This window comes from Alosa pseudoharengus, unplaced genomic scaffold (assembly GCF_046254945.1).
Source record: "Alosa pseudoharengus isolate Yale_2024_CS ecotype anadromous, Long Island Sound unplaced genomic scaffold, YU_APseudo_1.1 YU_APseudo_1.1_scf_19, whole genome shotgun sequence".
Taxonomy (NCBI): domain Eukaryota; kingdom Metazoa; phylum Chordata; class Actinopteri; order Clupeiformes; family Clupeidae; genus Alosa; species Alosa pseudoharengus.
In genome coordinates this window covers 26444429-26461387 of record NW_027468657.1, presented here as the reverse complement: position 1 = coordinate 26461387, position 16959 = coordinate 26444429, and the positions used below count along the sequence as shown (strand labels likewise).

Genomic DNA, 16959 nt, shown 5'->3' with positions numbered 1-16959 from the left:
ACTGAATACAAGCTGTGCTGAATACAAGCCTGCCTAACCTCATTGTCTTTGGTAGCATCTGTAGTGCAGTTCAATTCTGCATTTTTTTTCTGCAGTGCTGACAATTAGTATAGTATATATACTCTTTTGATCCCGTGAGGGAAATTTGGTCTCTGCATTTATCCCAATCCGTGAATTAGTGAAACACACTCAGCACACAGTGAGGTGAAGCACACACTAATCCCGGCGCAGTGACAGCGGCGCTCGGGGAGCAGTGAGGGGTTAAGGGCACTTGCTCAAGGGCACTTCAGCCGTGCCTACTGGTCGGGGTTCCAACCGGCAACCCTCCGGTTACAAGTCCAAAGCGCTAACCAGTAGGCCACGGCTGCCCCCAAATTGCAATTGCATGAATGGTCATGTGCTTTGTGCAAATGGTCATGTGATCTGTGCTTCAGGTGTCCCTAGGGCTGGGCGATATGGACCAAAAGTCATATCCCAATATATTTAGGCCACATCCGGCCCGTGGGCTTTCCCTGACCGGCCCGCATAAGTCCGTGAAAGAACAATAGTCAAGAGCCTAGCATAGAGATAATGCACGCAAATCAATATCGTTGCTTTTATTTTGAAAGCGACTGCTATTTGTACGCCCATACATTTGTGCGTGGATGCATACGATGTAAACACCCTCACTGATGTGCTGGTGAATAGAATTTATGCTTCTGCGTCGACACAATGCAGTTGCCTTTCAGTCGGCGTAAACCTTTCAAAGTTTTGTGTCTCTTATGTCTGCGTCTCTCACCACCGCAAAGGTTGTCAGAACGAACTCCTGCTGTTTGTTGGAGATACGAAGCGTTAATTTCAAAACGTTACTGGCAGATAGACAGTTTACATTCGGATAACCCCGTCACTGTAACCAAAATATGTCTGAGTTTATTTGCAAAGCTTATGTTAGCGAACTAGTATGATGCTACTACCCACAGGTTGCTTGAAGCAGCCGGCTCAACACACAGGGCGAGTTGACCAATCACAGTTTTGTGCATAAAGTTAAAGCAAAAACATAGCCTACATTTTTTAAATAGTTTTCTTTGTGCATGTTGATTAACTAATGACAGCCTACTATTGTCTGCTTCACATTTTCATAGTCTAATTCTGCATAGAGTTAATTTAATAATGTAATGATGAAATTGTGTTGATGAAATGGTGGCACAGGCCTATGGTTGTACTGACTCCTTCACATTTTCATGGCCTAGCCTAATTATATAGATATTGTAGTACTTTTTTATATCAGCCTTTGAAAACTGAAAAAAAAAATGTCAATGTCAAAAAATCTTTTTCGAGAATGAGGATTAAATACTGGACATAGATTAAATAGCCTATTGCTGTTTTTCCCTTGGTCTCCCTCACATTTTCATCTGTTCCTACGAGTAGTAAACAAAACCATATGATTTACTTAATGTTATACAAGAACAGAATAGAATTGGACAGAATTGAGTTCAGACTTGAGTTTGGTATTTTGGGTCCGGCCCTCCTCAACAGTCCCAGTTTGTCATGTGGCCCCTTGGGGAAATTAGTTGCCCACCCCTGATTTAGGTTGAATATCGATATAAGATATATATCCCAATATTTTTTCCGTTAAGTTAGAGCTGTAAAATGAAATGTTCAGTCAAATATGAGTAGTTTTATTGAAAACTCACTACTCAAATAACAATAAAATGTAAACATAAAACTGGAGTGCCTTTTTTAAAATCAAAGCTCCGTAAGGTGCACATTTAAATAAAAAAAAATATCTTAAATAAAAATAGCCTATAAAATAAAATAGGCCAATCTTTTTCTGAAATAAATATATTTATATGAGAAAAGTAGCGTGCAGTTTCACAACAGTGCAGAGAGGGGAGCAGTGCAGAGATCTCCGGTCAGCGGCTTGCGTGGAGCAAGGATCACGGTGCAAATTTGAACTATATATCGATATGGTCTAATTCCATATCGCATTTTAAAATATATCGATATATCTTTTATATCGATATATCGGCCAGCCCTAGGTGTCCCCCTCTCCTGTCTATAAGTGTCCCCATCTTGTCATCTGCGGACAAGATTTGGAAATTTCATGCGTGTTTGGAAGGAAAACATATTTTCAAAACAAAACAACGTTTTCATCCCCTTTGTCTTAGTTGGCCCCTGCATTGTCTGCCTGAGTTGGCCTTGCCCTCCCATGTGTCTTCTTTACTCTTTCTCTTTCTTCCTCAGTCTCTCTCTCTCTCTCTCTCTTTCTCTCACGATTCTTCACAATATGTAAAGTGTGTGTGTGGCAGAGCTCCGGGACACAATCCAGCCTGCACTGTCATTGTTTTCTAACTCTAACAAGATACTGACAGGGTGGGTTGGGGAGGCGGGGGGGGGGATTCCTCAAGCACTTCCAGTGCTCCAGAGTCCAGTCCCCTCAGTCCTGGAGCCCAGCCGTCTGTGTTGTGGAGCGCTGGAGGGCCTCTCTCACGTGTGGTCAGAGCAGAGGACCAGCTGTTGGGTGCTGCCTCTTTAGGAGACTCTCAGGAGTCTGCACTCAAGACTCAGCTGTTGTTTTGTCAACACCACGGAAGTATGTTGAGGACTGGTGTTTAGGGTGTGGTGTCTTAAGGTATGTGTAGGTGTGTGTGTGTGTGTGTGTGATTCATTTTCACCTCATTCACCTCATTAATTACATCTACTGACATTCCATAGTCTTCCTCAGAGGGGGATCTAACGTGTGTGTTTCTGTGTCTTTCTGTGTGTGTGTGTGTGTGTTTTTCAGGCGGACATGATGTTCAGTTCAGGAGTCTTCTGGATGGGGCTGATCTTCATCCCCATCACTTCTCTGGTGTTCGACGTGGCCTACAAAGTGTGAGTGTCTCCTCCGTTTGAACACTGCGCCACTCTAACCCACTGTCCTTCTCACCGCTCAAACACACACTCCGCTCCAACACACACTCCGCTCAAACACACACTCCGCTCCAACACACACTCCACTCCAACATACACTCCGCTCCAACACAGAGTTAGAAACACACACTCTGCCCACACACTCACTCCACACAAAACACAAACTACTTCTAGACACACTTCACTCAAACACTCGCTCCGTTCAAACACGCGCTCCGTTCAAACACACACTAGAGCGAGGAGAGCCCAAGACTCACACTGCGCTGTTATTTTTCTTCCCTCATCACTAGTATTGCTCATCTGCGCATGGGGGAACTTTATTAGATTTAAAAATGATAAAGCTTGCAAAGCTCTGTATAAAAACGGGATATCGCCTTACACCATTTCATCTGAAATACAGACAGTTATGTTTGTTTTGCTGAGCATACATCCTCTGTTGGACGTTTCTTGGCATCAGCTTTTTCACTGTGCAATCTCTTCGAACCCTTTCTCTCTCTCTCTCTCTCCCTCTCTCTCTTTCTTTCTCCCTCTCTCTCTCTCTCTCTTCCTCTCCAACCCCCACAGAATGAAGAAGGTGTGCTTTAAGACCTTGGTGGATGAGGTTCAGGAGCTGGAGGCCCTGTCCAAGGACCCCGGGGCCGTGGTGCACGGGAAGAGGTATGAGTCCGCCCTTATCTGCCAAAGATCACATTACCCATAATCCCCTGACGGCCAGGTGTCCCTCAGCAGGGCCACCCTCCTCCCCAGTGCCACCCCCCCTCCGCCTCCTTATCTGATAGGGTATCACCTGACATATTAAAGCAGATCCCACGTTCTAAAGATCTTTCGATCTTTAAATGTTTCACTTTTAGTGCTTTTATATAGCAACATTGACAATAGGCAATTTGTCAAAGCTCCAAAAGAGTGGTGTATTGCATGTTGGTGTTTTGTGTTTTAATTGGTCTCTTATTTCCATTAACTTAAAGGCCAGAAGAAAATAGAGGTTAGCATGGATGGGGGTAAGACTGTTGTTAGCTAGCTAGCTAGCCCAGTAGAGCCCCTTAGTCCACTCCACTGTTGGAGTTAGCCAGTTCAGCTCTAGCAGCAGAAGCAGCAGCTCTGGGCCTGGAGGAGCCAGTCGGGCAGCAGCCAGCGCCTGCTGGGGTGGGCAGACCCTGCTAGAGCCGCTTGGCTGGCCAGTCAGTCGTGCCCTGCTGTGTTGGAACAGAACAGATATTACTCTCTGTGTTTGTCTGTCTCCTTCTCCTCTTTCTCCTTCCCCTATTTCTCCTTCTCTTTCTCCTTCTCCTCCTTCTCTTTTTGCTTCTCCTCTTTCTCCTCCTCCTTTTCCTCCTTTTCCTTCTCTTTCTCCTCCTTCTCCTCCTTCTCCTCCTTCTCATTTTCCTCCTCCTTCTCCTGCTGCTTGTTCTCTCTTTCTGACTTCATCTCCTCTGTCCTTTCTCTCAGTCTCAGCCGGCGTTCTGAGCGTCCACTCATTCACTACGTAGTGCACTGTGTAGGGAATCATTTTGTAGTGCTTATTTATTATAAAGCCTAGTGCACTACGTAGTGCACTGTGTAGGGAATCATTTTGTAGTGCTTATTTACTATAAAGCCTAGTGCACTACGTAGTGCACTGTGTAGGGAATCATTTTGTAGTGCTTATTTACTATAAAGCCTAGTGCACTACGTAGTGCACTGTGTAGGGAATCATTTTGTAGTGCTTATTTACTATAAAGCCTAGTGCACTACGTAGTGCACTGTGTAGGGAATCATTTTGTAGTGCTTATTTACTATAAAGCCTAGTGCACTACGTAGTGGATGAGTGGAGTCTCTCAGTCTCTTTTCCTCTGACCCACCTGCTCTTTCTGCCTCTCCCTTAAACTCTTTCAGTGGTTTTCTCTTGAGTGTGGACCCTTCTTTTTAAAAAAAGCCGAAGGGAAGTGTGTGTGTGTGTGTGTGTTCCTACCTCTTTGATTACCTCTGCTCTCCTACACACACCCCTCACTCCCCTGTCCATCTTTCCATTCCGTACTTCTTTCCATTCCTCCAAACGCTCCTGCGTGGGTGTCTCTCGGGCTCCGTCTGACCTGTCTGTCCTCCTCAGCTCCTCTCCCGCTTTCTCTCTCTTATCGCAGCTCTTCTCTTCAACTCCTCTCCTCTCCTCTCCTCTCTTCTCCTCTTTTCTCGTCTCTCCTCCCCTGTTCTCTCCTCTCCTCTTCTCTCTTCTCTAGATAGATACATTATTGTCATTGTCACAGATACAACGAGACATTGTTTGGAACAAACCTGAGATGCCCAAAGATAAGCTAAAAAAAAAAAAAAAAAAAAAATAGATAGATAGTCCTCTTCTCTTCTGCTCTTTTCCACTTTCTCCAATTTCCCCTCCACTTTAATAAAGACGTACTAGAAGTTGTGTAAAGAAGTCATCTTCTTTTTATTCCCCCCTTTCTCTCTCTCTCTCTCTCTCTCTATCTCTCTGCAGTTTGACTGAGAGGGCTCAGCTCTTGAAGAATGTCTTTAAGAAGAGCACAGTTAGTCTTTACCGCTCGGACTCCATGCAGCAAAACCTACTCCGTAAGTCAACTGCGCTCACACACACACACACACTTATCTTTACATGAATGCCTCCACCACACACAAACACATACACACGCATACACACACACACTTTCTTTACATGACCGCCTCCACCACACATACATACACACACACACACACACACACACTTATCTTTACATGACCGCCTTCGCCACACACAAACACAGGCATCCGTGGCCTACTTGTTAGGGAATCGGATCAAAAGGTGACCAGTTCGATCCCTGACTGGTAGGAAAAATGTGGGTGGGGGGAGTGATTGAAGAGCACTCTTCCACATCCACATCCACAGATGATGTGCCCTTGAGCAAGGCACATAACCCCCAACTGCTTCCCAGGCATCAGATCAAGGGCTGCTGGTGAGCTCACTTCTCCGTGTATGTGTGTGTGTGTGTGTGTGTGTGTGTGTGTGTGTGTGTGTGTGTGTGTGTGTGTACACTACCTCTGATGAGTTAAATGTGGAGGACACATTTACCTCTACACAGTACATATCACACACACACACACACACACGCAAGCATCAACTCATACTGCACCTCTCTCATATGAAACGCTGCAGTGCTCTTTTTCCAGTCTCACTGACCATTAACAGTAACCACTAGCGCATACCTACAGAGATGTTCAGGTTCAGAGGAGGCCACACAGACACTCAGTATCAGTATGTAAGTGCCTGAAGGCCAGAGTAGAATAAGGCTGGAATGTGTCAGCGTTTAAAAGTCGTGGGACACTATTTCTCAATTAAATGGGACTCCACATGTGGTAATGTGTGGTCTGTCATGCTGTCGTTTCATAGTGTGTCTTGGACAAACCCAGGCTGATATGAGAGAAAGATAAACATACGGAAGCAAATGCAGCAGCTCACTCCCCTCTCCTGCAAGAGTGAGTGTGTGTGTGTGTGTGTGTGTGTGTGTGCTAGCAAAAGCGAAAAGCGTGTGTGTTTGAGGTACTTAAGACTATATACCTGTTCAGTCACAACTCAGAACTCGCAACTCTCCATCAAATCCCCAAATGTTGGAAGACAAAGTCTGGAGCCATTGTGTACTAGAGAGGGCCGCCCATGCCTCCTCTGGACACGCCACACTCTCTCTCAGCTCTCTCAGCTCTCTTCTGTTTGCTCTGTTTCACTCATCATTTCTCTCCTCACAGTTTGCATATGTTGGAATTTCTCCTTCCTTTCTTTTGTGTGCTCATGTGTGTCTCTTTCTTTTCCTTTTCTTCATTTTGTGTCTACTTTTAGGTGGGGATAGGAGACGGTCATATGTAGTTTGACCTTTGACCCTGTCATACCCTTAGCTGTAACGCACACCTAAGGAACCCCCCCCCCCCTCCCAGCTTTCATAGATATAATACCTGATACACGTGGTAGACCACCCGCTCACCCCCCTGCGCCTCAGCCCCCCAGAAATCCTCTTACGACCGTACCCTATTCCCACAATCCTGTGTGGTTTTGCTGTGTGTGTGTGTGTTTGTGTGTGTGTGTGTAATGGTTTAGAAATGTAGAATTGTTTAAAAATTGTATCGCTATCCTTCCCACAATGCACTGCTCTCACCGGCCCCTTGCATGCGGCTCCCAGGCCTGCAGGTAGAGGCCGAGTCCAGTGAGACGTGAGGTGAGTGGGGTCAGAGTTCAGAGGTCAGGCCTAGTGGCTTAGGCAGTGTTGAGAGGTGTTAGAGGAGTGTGTGGTTCAGTGGTTAGACAACAATAATAAATGCTGTGGGGATGGACAGTCCATTTTGCCTAAGTAAATGTTCTGTTCACCATCACATTATTTTAGTCTTTTGTTGTGTCTTAATTTTGTTTATTTTTTATTCATTGTATCATTTATGGTTTTAATTAAATTATTCTCCTTTTTTTACATTTCAAGTCTTAAAATGTTTTTTGTCTTTGTTGTCCTCTGCAATGCCATGTGACCTTGTTGACCTTTTGAGAGCTTACTCCATCTCTCTCCTGCCCACCGCAGACGGCTATGCCTTCTCCCAGGACGAGAACGGCGTGGTGTCCCAGTCGGAGGTGATCCGGGCCTACGACACCACCAAGCAGCGGACCACCGAGTGGTGAGACCCGACTGCCGCCAGCCGCCGGACAGTCCGCTGTCCTTTCCTCATCCTCCACCCCGGAGCTGTTTTAGTGTGGGCAGAGCCCCTCTCGGGCACCCTGATCCTGGAGGCCCACGCGAAGCCACGGGTGTGTGTGTGTGTGTGTTTGTGTGTGTGTATGTGTGTGTTTGTGTGTGTGTGTGTGTGTGTGTGTGTGTGTGTGTTGGAAGTGTGTACTGTCTCAGACACACCATCCAGGCCGCCGTGACGACACTGAAAAAAACAACAACAGCAGTGAAGGAGGGTAGAGAGCACACAGTTTGTTGATTCTCTACGTCTTAGAAAAAAGGGAAAGAAAAAAAAATTTAAATCAAGAGAAAAAAAAGATATGAAAAAATATATATATTGTCTGAAGCTATTCTTCACTTACGCCGTAGTTGTTTGTCCAGCAGAAATGATTACTGTGCTTGCATTTTTTTTGTTCTATTGTGTTTTGCAGTTGTGTTTGTGGTCTGAATCTCCTCCCTTCTACTGATTGAAAAGGGGAATGGCGTCTACTTTTTGAAATTACTTGTCTCTTCTGATCTTGGTTAAAAAAAATTTACTTGAGTGTAATGCCAAACTATGTTGTCCAAAATCGATCATCTTTTTATTTATTTTTTTATTTTAGTGCCCAATTGGGGATGCTACACTACACACAAATCCCCCCAAAAAACAACTAGGAATTCACATTTTTTTGACAGCGGAAAACTTTCAGATGTAGACAGCCAAAGAACATAGTCCTGAATCTCTAAATGCAATCTGGATTTCCAACACAAAGACAGACATGCGCTTTGATAGCCTCAGCGCGTCCGGTCCAGCATGCGTCTCTCTCTCTCTCTCGGCACTGAACAGATCACTGCACTCCCAGTTTGTTTTTTGTTTTCTTTTCATGTTCAATTCTTGCACTCGATGATCTACTGTATCAAAGCCTTACATTTGTTGTTGCCTTCAGCCATCATTACTTTCATTTGTTTATGTAGTTTGATTTTTTTTTTTATTATTATTATTATTAGTTTGCTGGTAGATGTTGTGCCTGTTGTTCTGTTTTGACAGCTTCTTGCAAAAGTCAGTCGTTTTCTGCCATTTTTGTTTTTGTTTGTTTTGTTTTGTACAGCATTATTTTGAAAGCTATTAACAATTAACTTGCATTCCATGTGTTTCTCGGCTGCGACGATCACAAAGGTGCCTAACTAGGAGTTTAGTTTTCCTTTTTCCCTGCTAAAGAAAGTATTCCCAATTTTACTCGTTCCTTCTCATATTCCGTGCTTCGCGCCACGGGACAAAGACGTCCTCTTGGTCCCCAAAGGGAACATGAAGGGCCACATCCCTTTTGTGAGGACACTCAAACACCTCTGCCCGGTCATGTAACACAGGTGGGTGTCTGTCTAGTAGACAGACGGAATGAACGTCTTTATCCGCGTTAATGTCGGCTTACGAGCAGCGACTTCCGTCTCATTCCCGCTCTCTCCTACAGAACGGAGAGTCAATCCTATAAAACATAAGTGCCATTAGCTCGAGGGAAAACAAAACGAAAGAAAACAAAAAAAAGAGATAACCTGGAAATTCACACAGTATTGTTTAAAAGAAATACTTTGTGTCAATAGTTATTTTGTGAATTTGTATTTTTATATTGGACAAGTATGACTTTTCGGATCGACATGCTTTGTAACGAATTGTCCTTTTTTCCAGACAATGACAGTGGTGAATGCGGTGCTTGTTGTTTTGTTTGTTTTTTTAGTTCCTGTATGACTAAAATGTCTGTAATGTTGTTAATAATGCTTCTTAATTTATTTATAGTCCAATGGTTGTGCATTTTTTGGTTTTCTTCTCCCTGTGGGAGATCAGGTTGTAGAGTGATTATCCAACGGGTGTTGTCTGCATGTGCATGTCTGCGTGTTTATTTGTGTGTGTGGGTGGGTGCGAGTGTGTGTGTGTGTGTGTGTGTGCGTGCGTGACAGAATCGGTGTATGTACTGTATGAGGTCTTTATTTTGTGAGCATGAGCACAGTATGTTAATTGGACAAGATTGTGTTTTGTTGATACTGAGAGAAATTATCGATTTTCTCTAACCTCCTTTTGAGCTTATAAGAGCGTGTGTGTGTGTGTGTTCATGTGTGCTGCTCGCTCTTTCATCTGTCCGCACGACTTGGCAGGTGTAACGATGAACTACTGTTAAATGCTGCATGGCTGTGTGTGTGTGTGTATGTGTGTGTGTGTGTGTGGTTAGATCCTGTGTTCCAGCCTTTCTCCATTTGGGGCTGGGTGTGAGGGAACCGTCGTCTGTACTGCTAGCTTGACAGATGTTGCACAATGCATTGTTTTTAACTTTCCTGTAGTGGATAATTGTATTAATGGCCATTTGGTTCTGCTATTATTTATCTGGCTGTATGTTTGAATCCAGTTTTTCTTTTCATCTCTCTCTCTCTCTTTCTCTCTAACCTCTTTCATGTGGTGTTCTTCTTTAAAAACAAACTCCAGAGTATTTACTCTCTTGGTTTTTCTTTGGGAGGATGTACAGTAAACAAAAAAATATATCCATTTCAGGCTGTTGTTTTTGATGGGGCTTTTTTTCTGTCACTGTTGCTAGTCGTCATCAGATGTCACAAACTCTGAGCTCTGTTGTTGGTCTACTGATGTGAAAGTTGTGGTGAATGGCTTAGGACTGTTGTCTTTCTTTTCTTCTTGTTTATTTTTTTTTGTTTGTTTTTAACTCGTCATCTGTGGAAGTTGTTTGGTGGTTGCATGAATGGAGAATTAAAAAATCAAAAAAAACGTTCAGTTTTCAAGTGTTTTAAACTGTACTTTGATTCTCTCTCCCTCTCTCTTGTCTTGGTCACTTTAAAGAGGAAAATGCACTTTTTCTATTTGAATCTACCCCCCCCCCCTTCCTCCTTTCTTTTACGTCCTCTGTTTGATGATTGTTCAGCATGTTGGGACTGCAAAAACTTTTAAGTGTTTCTGTCTTTTACTGCCATAAAGGACTACTGAAATAAACTTTACAACTGGAAAATGGACACTTGAGCCTCATGTCTCAATTTTTTTTGATAACATACCCTTCCCTGGCCCCGGGGGAGTCCTATCTCATTCGTCCACTGGGAACCACTTCGGCGACCAGATTCGGCGAACGCGCAAGCCTTTGGTGTGAAATTGAATTTCCATGTGCTTGGGTTGAACCTGATTGCCTTTTGGAAATCCAGCATTGACAGTCAAATTGTGACATGCGTCTGCAGTTCCATGCGCAATTTAGCAAATACCAGATTAGCTCAGTGGCCCGTCACAAAAAGAAGGCAAGGGTACGTCATGTCAGTTTCTAAAATGCAGGGTTTTCGTCTAAAACCGCAGAAAGGCATTCTGTCCCACCCCCCAAACACACATCCACCACCCCCACCCTCCAAATCGGTCCCTCAAGAGGCCAACTGGTTTTCTCTCCCATGACGGGTGTGTGTAGTGTATATGTGTGTGAGAGTGTCTTTAAATGTATTTTGTGTGTGTGTGTGTGTGTGTGTGTGTGTGTGTGTGTGCTGAACTAAACAGGACATGCAAAAAAGCACTGCATATCCAAACAGGAAGAGGCAGGGAAAGACATTGTGAAAACATCCGTGCGCTGACACGCTTGACAAGCAGATGGCATCATTCTGATCATCTTTCGGCACGGTTGTTACTGCCCTAGAGACTGACCGGCCATCACTTGGGTCTGCTCTGTGGTAATCTGAGGGCTTGGCAATGGCATCTCCTACTTGCATTTAACATAACAAGAAAATTTGTAGTGTTATTTTTAAGCGTATCCAGTGTCCCAGACTGTCTCCTCAGTCGGAGTTGAATCCAAAAAGGAGTACGCTAGAATCAGATGGCTTTCTATATCTTTTTCCAAAAAAATCATAACCTACGGGCTAAAAAAACAGACAAGACGCCAATCTTTTTTTAATAACCATTGTATTTCTAATATTGAGTCGTTGTACATAAGACAATAAAGTGGATGTTGTTACTGAGGAGGTTGAGGGTTGCTCAACTTATAGGGTTGTGTTGGTCAATGACCATTAAATAAGCCCTTTCTGATCAAGCACTGGCACCACTGATATAAATCAGCGCTATTGGTCAGTTGTGACAAACATTTTGTACAAAGACGATACAATAAAAAAGAAAAGTGACACTGCTACACTGTGACTGGCAGTGATCCGGTTCCGATTCTGTGCCCTGTTGAAATGGGCTGCTTTGAGTGCCGTGACCTATTGAGGCTTAAAAAGCTCCATGACTATCCAGACACAGATGGTTTCATTAAAACAAACTATAAGTACACATGTGTCACATATTAATCTTAAAAAAAGTCTAATTTGCTTTCCGAAAATAGACTTCAAAATCAATTACATCCCCTTAAAAAATATGAATCGTCTACTCATTTGACATTTTAGCCCTGAAGGAATGGATGTATATGTTATGTAATGTATGGACACGTCTGCGTGTTATCAGCTGACCTGGGCACAGCTACATAATTCAGTGACATTTAATCCAAAAGTAAAAGTTCTTTCTGTTCCCTCTTTTAGAGGGGCCTTGAGATTGTCAAAATACCTTTTTTTTTTTTTTTTTTAATCCCTGGTTGTTTCCTTTTTAATGCCATTGGACAATATGAACGTGTCCAAAACAAACTACCAACAGCTGTCTTTTCAGTCTTGGTTTGGAAATTTCTGATTAGTTGTCTGTCCGAACAACCTTGACAAAAAATCCTCAAAATATTTAATGACCGATGTGTCCTGATACGTTGGCAGGTCAGTGAGAAAACAACGGGGGGAAATAAAGACTGCTTATAAAAGTGCATATTTTTTCCTCACATAAAACTCCATAGCTGGCCAGGCACGCTCAGATGGGGACCCGTGCACTGCGTTTGGGTCTAGAGAAAAGCCTTCACAGCTGGGATGGGGACCTGTGCACTGCGTTTGGGTCTAGAGAAAAGCCTTCACAGCTGGGATGGGGACCCGTGCACTGCGTTTGGGTCTGGAGAAAAGCCCCTTCACAGCTGGGATGGGGACCCGTGCACTGCGTTTGGGTCTGGAGAAAAGCCCCTTCACAGCTGGGATGGGGACCCGTGCACTGCATTTGGGTCTGGAGAAAAGCCTTCACAGCTGGGTCAGTTGCTTCCTCTGTCTCCCTCACTCCAGCACATCCCTGAAGGTTCTCATGGAATTGCAGCAAAGGCACAGACAACCCACCAGACTCACACTCCCCCTGGTGTGATTCTACAACCAACCAAGGGCTCCACTGTGAGCTCCTATGTTTATCCCCCTCGACCCCCCCCCCCCCCCCACACACACACACACACACACACATCCACCGACACACACTCTTTTCCCTAGGGGGGGTGGGGTTCAGAGGGTGTCCAGGACCAGTCAGCTCTGGCCGAAGTCGGCGAAGCCCTTGGCCGTGCCGAAGGGCTCAGTCTGCAGGGGGAAAAAGTACTGCTGGGGCAGCAGGAAGCCCGAGCCCTGGGGGGCGTGGTGCAGCTGCAGTGAGGTGTGGGCATGGGAGTGGGCATGAGAGTGGGCATGGGTGTGAGGGTGGGGGGGTGGAGGAGGAGGCCCGCGCGAATGCGACAGGCCGCCGTGGAGACACGCCGCGGGGGAGGTGTAGGGAGGGGGTGGAGGGGGCGGCAGCGCCGGCTGGGTCGCCTGCGGCAGAGGTGGCGGAGGAGGAAGGGGCGCCATCGAGGAGGAGCAGGACGAAGACGAGGAGAGAGCACTGCCGAGGCCAGAGGGCATCAGGAGCTGCGCGGCGGGCGCCGCCTGCATGGGCGCTTGCAGGCCGGCGTCGGCGCCGCGGCCCAGCGAGAAGCGGCGCAGCGAGCCACCGCTGCCAGTGCCCGTGGTGGTGGCGCCGCCGGCCGAGCTGGAGCTGGTGGTGGCCGTGCTAGACTGGCGCGAGGGCGTGCGCAGCGACGGCGGCGCCGGCGTCAGGATCATGGGGATGGTCTCGCCCTGGCAGCTGCGCAGTGAGAAGCGCATGGGCGGCTGCGCCGGCTGCTTGGGACGCAGGCACGTGCAGCAGTAGACGGCCACCAACGAACCCACTACCACAAACGCCACAAAGATGGAGCCCACCATCAGGAAGGGCACGTAGATGGGCTCTGGAGGTGGAGAAAGACACAAAGTTACAAAGAGGTTGGGATAATACCATTTCATGACCAAATGACAATATAGCTTACCATATCATTATGGATCAACATCAACAGATGAATGCAAAACATGCACAGGCAGATACACAATGGCCTCACATTGGACATCATTCCTTAATGTCTGTATACAGTTAAATTACTGCATATGACCTGTTTTGTTAGGACCGTTGTGATTCCTATCCTAGAATTATTTATTACAAATACCAACAATATAACAGCAAAGTTTTATATATCCCACAGAACAACTAGCCTACTAAACACTTTGCTTGGAACTTTACATCGACTAGGAGTGTTAGTTTCCTATCTGATCTGTTTGCGCTTCTGTTGAACCTTTTAGAGAGGAGAGAAGGTAAGAACTGTGGGGACAGCCTGACACTTGAGACAGTTGGGTGTAAAATTTCAACATAGTATTTACCACAAAAACAAACTGTTTTCCTCCACAGCCGCGGGAAATGTTTATGGTCAAGATTCAAATTACTTGTGGGTTCAGCAGGTTTCGCTGTCCCGAGGCAGTAGTTTTGAAAGCACATCCAAAACTGTCGTTCAGTTGATGGACTAGGCCTACTCCGTTTTGCAGTATGTCATAAACAGTAACATTTTAAATAAATACAGAGGTTTTCAGTTGTAACTGGCAAAGACATATTTATCAAGCCTCATCAACAGTAGGCTACACTTCTCTATTTTCGTTTCATTGTTTTGTCGTGGCGATCGTAGGTAATTTGGTCCAAAGAAAAATACACGAGTCCTTGATGAAAGGTCAGATTACATCTCCGAACTGTAATGTGTGCTCGTGAAGGGGAAATCGGTGCAAATTGATTTATTTCCTTCAAACAAGGAAAAATATACGAGAGGTCACGGGCTGACGTTGACAGATGGCAGATTATCCACTTGATCAATAGTATTCTGGCTCTGAAATGAAATAAGATACATTCATAGGGGGTAGCCTGCAGTGCTTTAGAGGGGAATAATTGTCATCAAGCCACAGAATTTGTCCGAAAAATAATTATGTGGCAATTTAGTTTATACTTCAGACCTACTGTCATTTGCGAGCTTGACTCGAAAAAAAAATCTACCAAAGTTCTTGTTTATTTTGCATTAGGCCTAGTGCAAGCCAGTACACTAAACTTGAAACGTTGTAACAAACCAGACAGTCTTTGTGAATGTCACATTACATAGCGCACACAAAACGACAGGCAAACTAGCCTACTCATCATAAAAGGAGAGCCACATTGATCAGTAGCCTATATTTGATTTAGAGGAAAAAAGTTTAGCCTACCACACAAATCTAGCCTACTGCAGAAACCACAGCCAGTCTTCTAAAAATAAACCTTTTTTCATTGCACGAATAAATGTATTAAATCACACTTTATGAATAATGTATTAATGTTGACATGCATTAATGTCAACCGTTATGGTTAGGGCTGTTTAGACTTTAGAGAGCGCTAGGCCTAAGTCGTGCATATGCATTATGCTCAGTGTTATAGTTTGATATTTTTAAGACTTCAGAGACTCATCCAATAAGCACTATGACAACAAAAACTTATTCAAAATGTATTAACTTTAAACCACAATCATCTGGAAATAGTTTGGAATGAATTATATAAATAAAATGAATACAAGTTAGAATATGTAATAGATATACTTGACTTTCTGTATTGTGGTCTGTTAGATCATAAAGGCGTAATATTTAATTTATAAACGAATGGATGTGATGCTTACTAATGCGGAAACATTTATTTACACCTGAATCAAAACACAACATGAACTGATTATATTTTACATAAGATTAATTGTTTCCCCCTTTGTCATCAACAAGCAACAGATACTACAGAAACATTTGCTATTTGCATTAGTGACCAGGCTAAATTCCTTACGCCAAATGTATACCAACGGGGCTGAATGACCTGTGGTTCACCAAATAGGCCTAATTGCATCTCCAAATCTGCATTGGATTTCTACCCTGCATAATTTGGTGGGGTCCAGTTTACCACAGATATTAACCCTTATCCTGTTGTTGGGGAGTTAAAACTTTGAAACGTATTAAAAGTATCTTACGAGCTGCAAATTCGGTGTTCTCCACTTCCCTGTCATTGGTGCAGCTCCCCTGGTCTAGCCGTGCGTCCACGGCAGCGCAGCAGTACCGAAGCGAGCATGTCCCGCAGCATACGGTCGCGTCCATCGTGTCGAAGTCTTCAGGACACTGAAAGCCTTCGTGGTAATTTCCATGGCCGTCCAGCCAGCCGTGGCAATACTCTCCCTGGGCATCAGATATCCGGAGGTTCCATGTCAAGTAGCCCAAAAAAAGGCAGTTGAGAAGGCGCACCATGCCGGCGAATGTGCCGTAGTTTGCCCGTGACGCTTTGACTGGAATGCACGCTTTTTATTTCACACGATTGATTGTAGTTAATAAAACTTGCAAATGCGCTGCTGCAACCTCGTTGTATAATCCACAAAGATGTTTGGTTTATTTACCATCGTTGTTCATTTACACCACAAATGCTTTGATGAATCGTTGCTGTCATAGTTATCGGAGAGTTTTTCCAACTCTTCTAAACACAAAATCGCAGAGGTACCGCTGCAAACTCCGATCATTCAGACCATCACAACAAATGCCGATTCTGTGATCCTTTAGCAGTTTTGCAGATCCTTTAGCAGATCCTTACATTTACCAGTTTCTGACATCCATTTTTCATTTAGTTCTCTGAATGTCCATTGTGTTCGCCAATATCAAATAGGACCCGGCAAAGCAGAAGCGTTCCAGAACATGGGAAAACATGAGAATTCTCAAGCCCCCTGTCAAAAGTTGTGAATAAAGGCTAGCAATCCAAATCCACGAGCAAGAGCGTGTGTCCTGTCAGTGGTGCCGTGCATCTGACCGCAACCTCATTTCAAACCTGTTGCTTTTTGTGAGCTCATCCGTTGACGCGCACGCAGCTTTGCTACGCAAACGTGCGCATTCATGTCTCTGCTCTCGCTTTGTGGTGTCTCATGGTCATCTCATTAGAAACCACCTACGAGTGTTTTGGCGCCTCTTCCTCTACCAACCTTTATGGTGCGCCCTGGATATGATGATGAGGCCAAAAAAAGGGTTAAATTAACTTTGATAAATTCCTTTAAAAGCACAAATCAATTTCCTGCATTTAACTAGGCCTACAGGCCAATACATTAACGCCCATGTTTATTCAAAATATGTATCCCAAAACAGGTCTGTTATGAAATACCCTATTCTGCACATCTATTAATTGGTT

General features: G+C 44.5%; 2 protein-coding genes across 4 annotated transcripts in view; one reads left to right on the top strand and one right to left on the bottom strand.

Moving 5' to 3' along the window:
• The window catches only part of atp8a1 (ATPase phospholipid transporting 8A1), a 149749-nt gene extending 139187 nt beyond the window's left edge, over nt 1-10562 (top strand). For 2 of the 3 annotated variants that reach the window (XM_076292132.1, XM_076292131.1), the window contains 4 exons: nt 2765-2853; nt 3457-3549; nt 5357-5448; nt 7431-10562. In XM_076292132.1, the coding sequence (XP_076148247.1) occupies nt 2765-2853; nt 3457-3549; nt 5357-5448; nt 7431-7528 (372 nt within the window). In that variant the 3' untranslated portion in view covers nt 7529-10562. Of the gene's footprint in view, nt 1-2764; nt 2854-3456; nt 3550-5356; nt 5449-6706; nt 6792-7430 lie in introns of those variants that run through there. The other variant, XM_076292134.1, reaches the window with a different exon arrangement.
• Nucleotides 10563-11473: 911 nt separating this feature from the next.
• Nucleotides 11474-16572, bottom strand: shisa3 (shisa family member 3). The gene is made up of 2 exons (XM_076292948.1): nt 15767-16572; nt 11474-13663 (listed from the first exon to the last, which is right to left on the bottom strand). Exons 1-2 carry the CDS (start codon nt 16035-16037, stop codon nt 12930-12932), a joined length of 1005 nt encoding a protein of 334 aa, XP_076149063.1. The 5' UTR covers nt 16038-16572; the 3' UTR covers nt 11474-12929.
• Between the last annotated feature and the right edge of the window lie 387 nt (nt 16573-16959).

Bases quoted from the DNA above. Each gene is read 5' to 3' on its own strand.
- shisa3 (XM_076292948.1), bottom strand. From the start codon at position 16,037: ATGGTGCGCCTTCTCAACTGCCTTTTTTTGGGCTACTTGACATGGAAC. The intron at 13,664-15,766 runs GTAAGATACTTT...CTCCACCTCCAG, and splicing joins GAACACCGAATTTGCAGCTC to AGCCCATCTACGTGCCCTTC.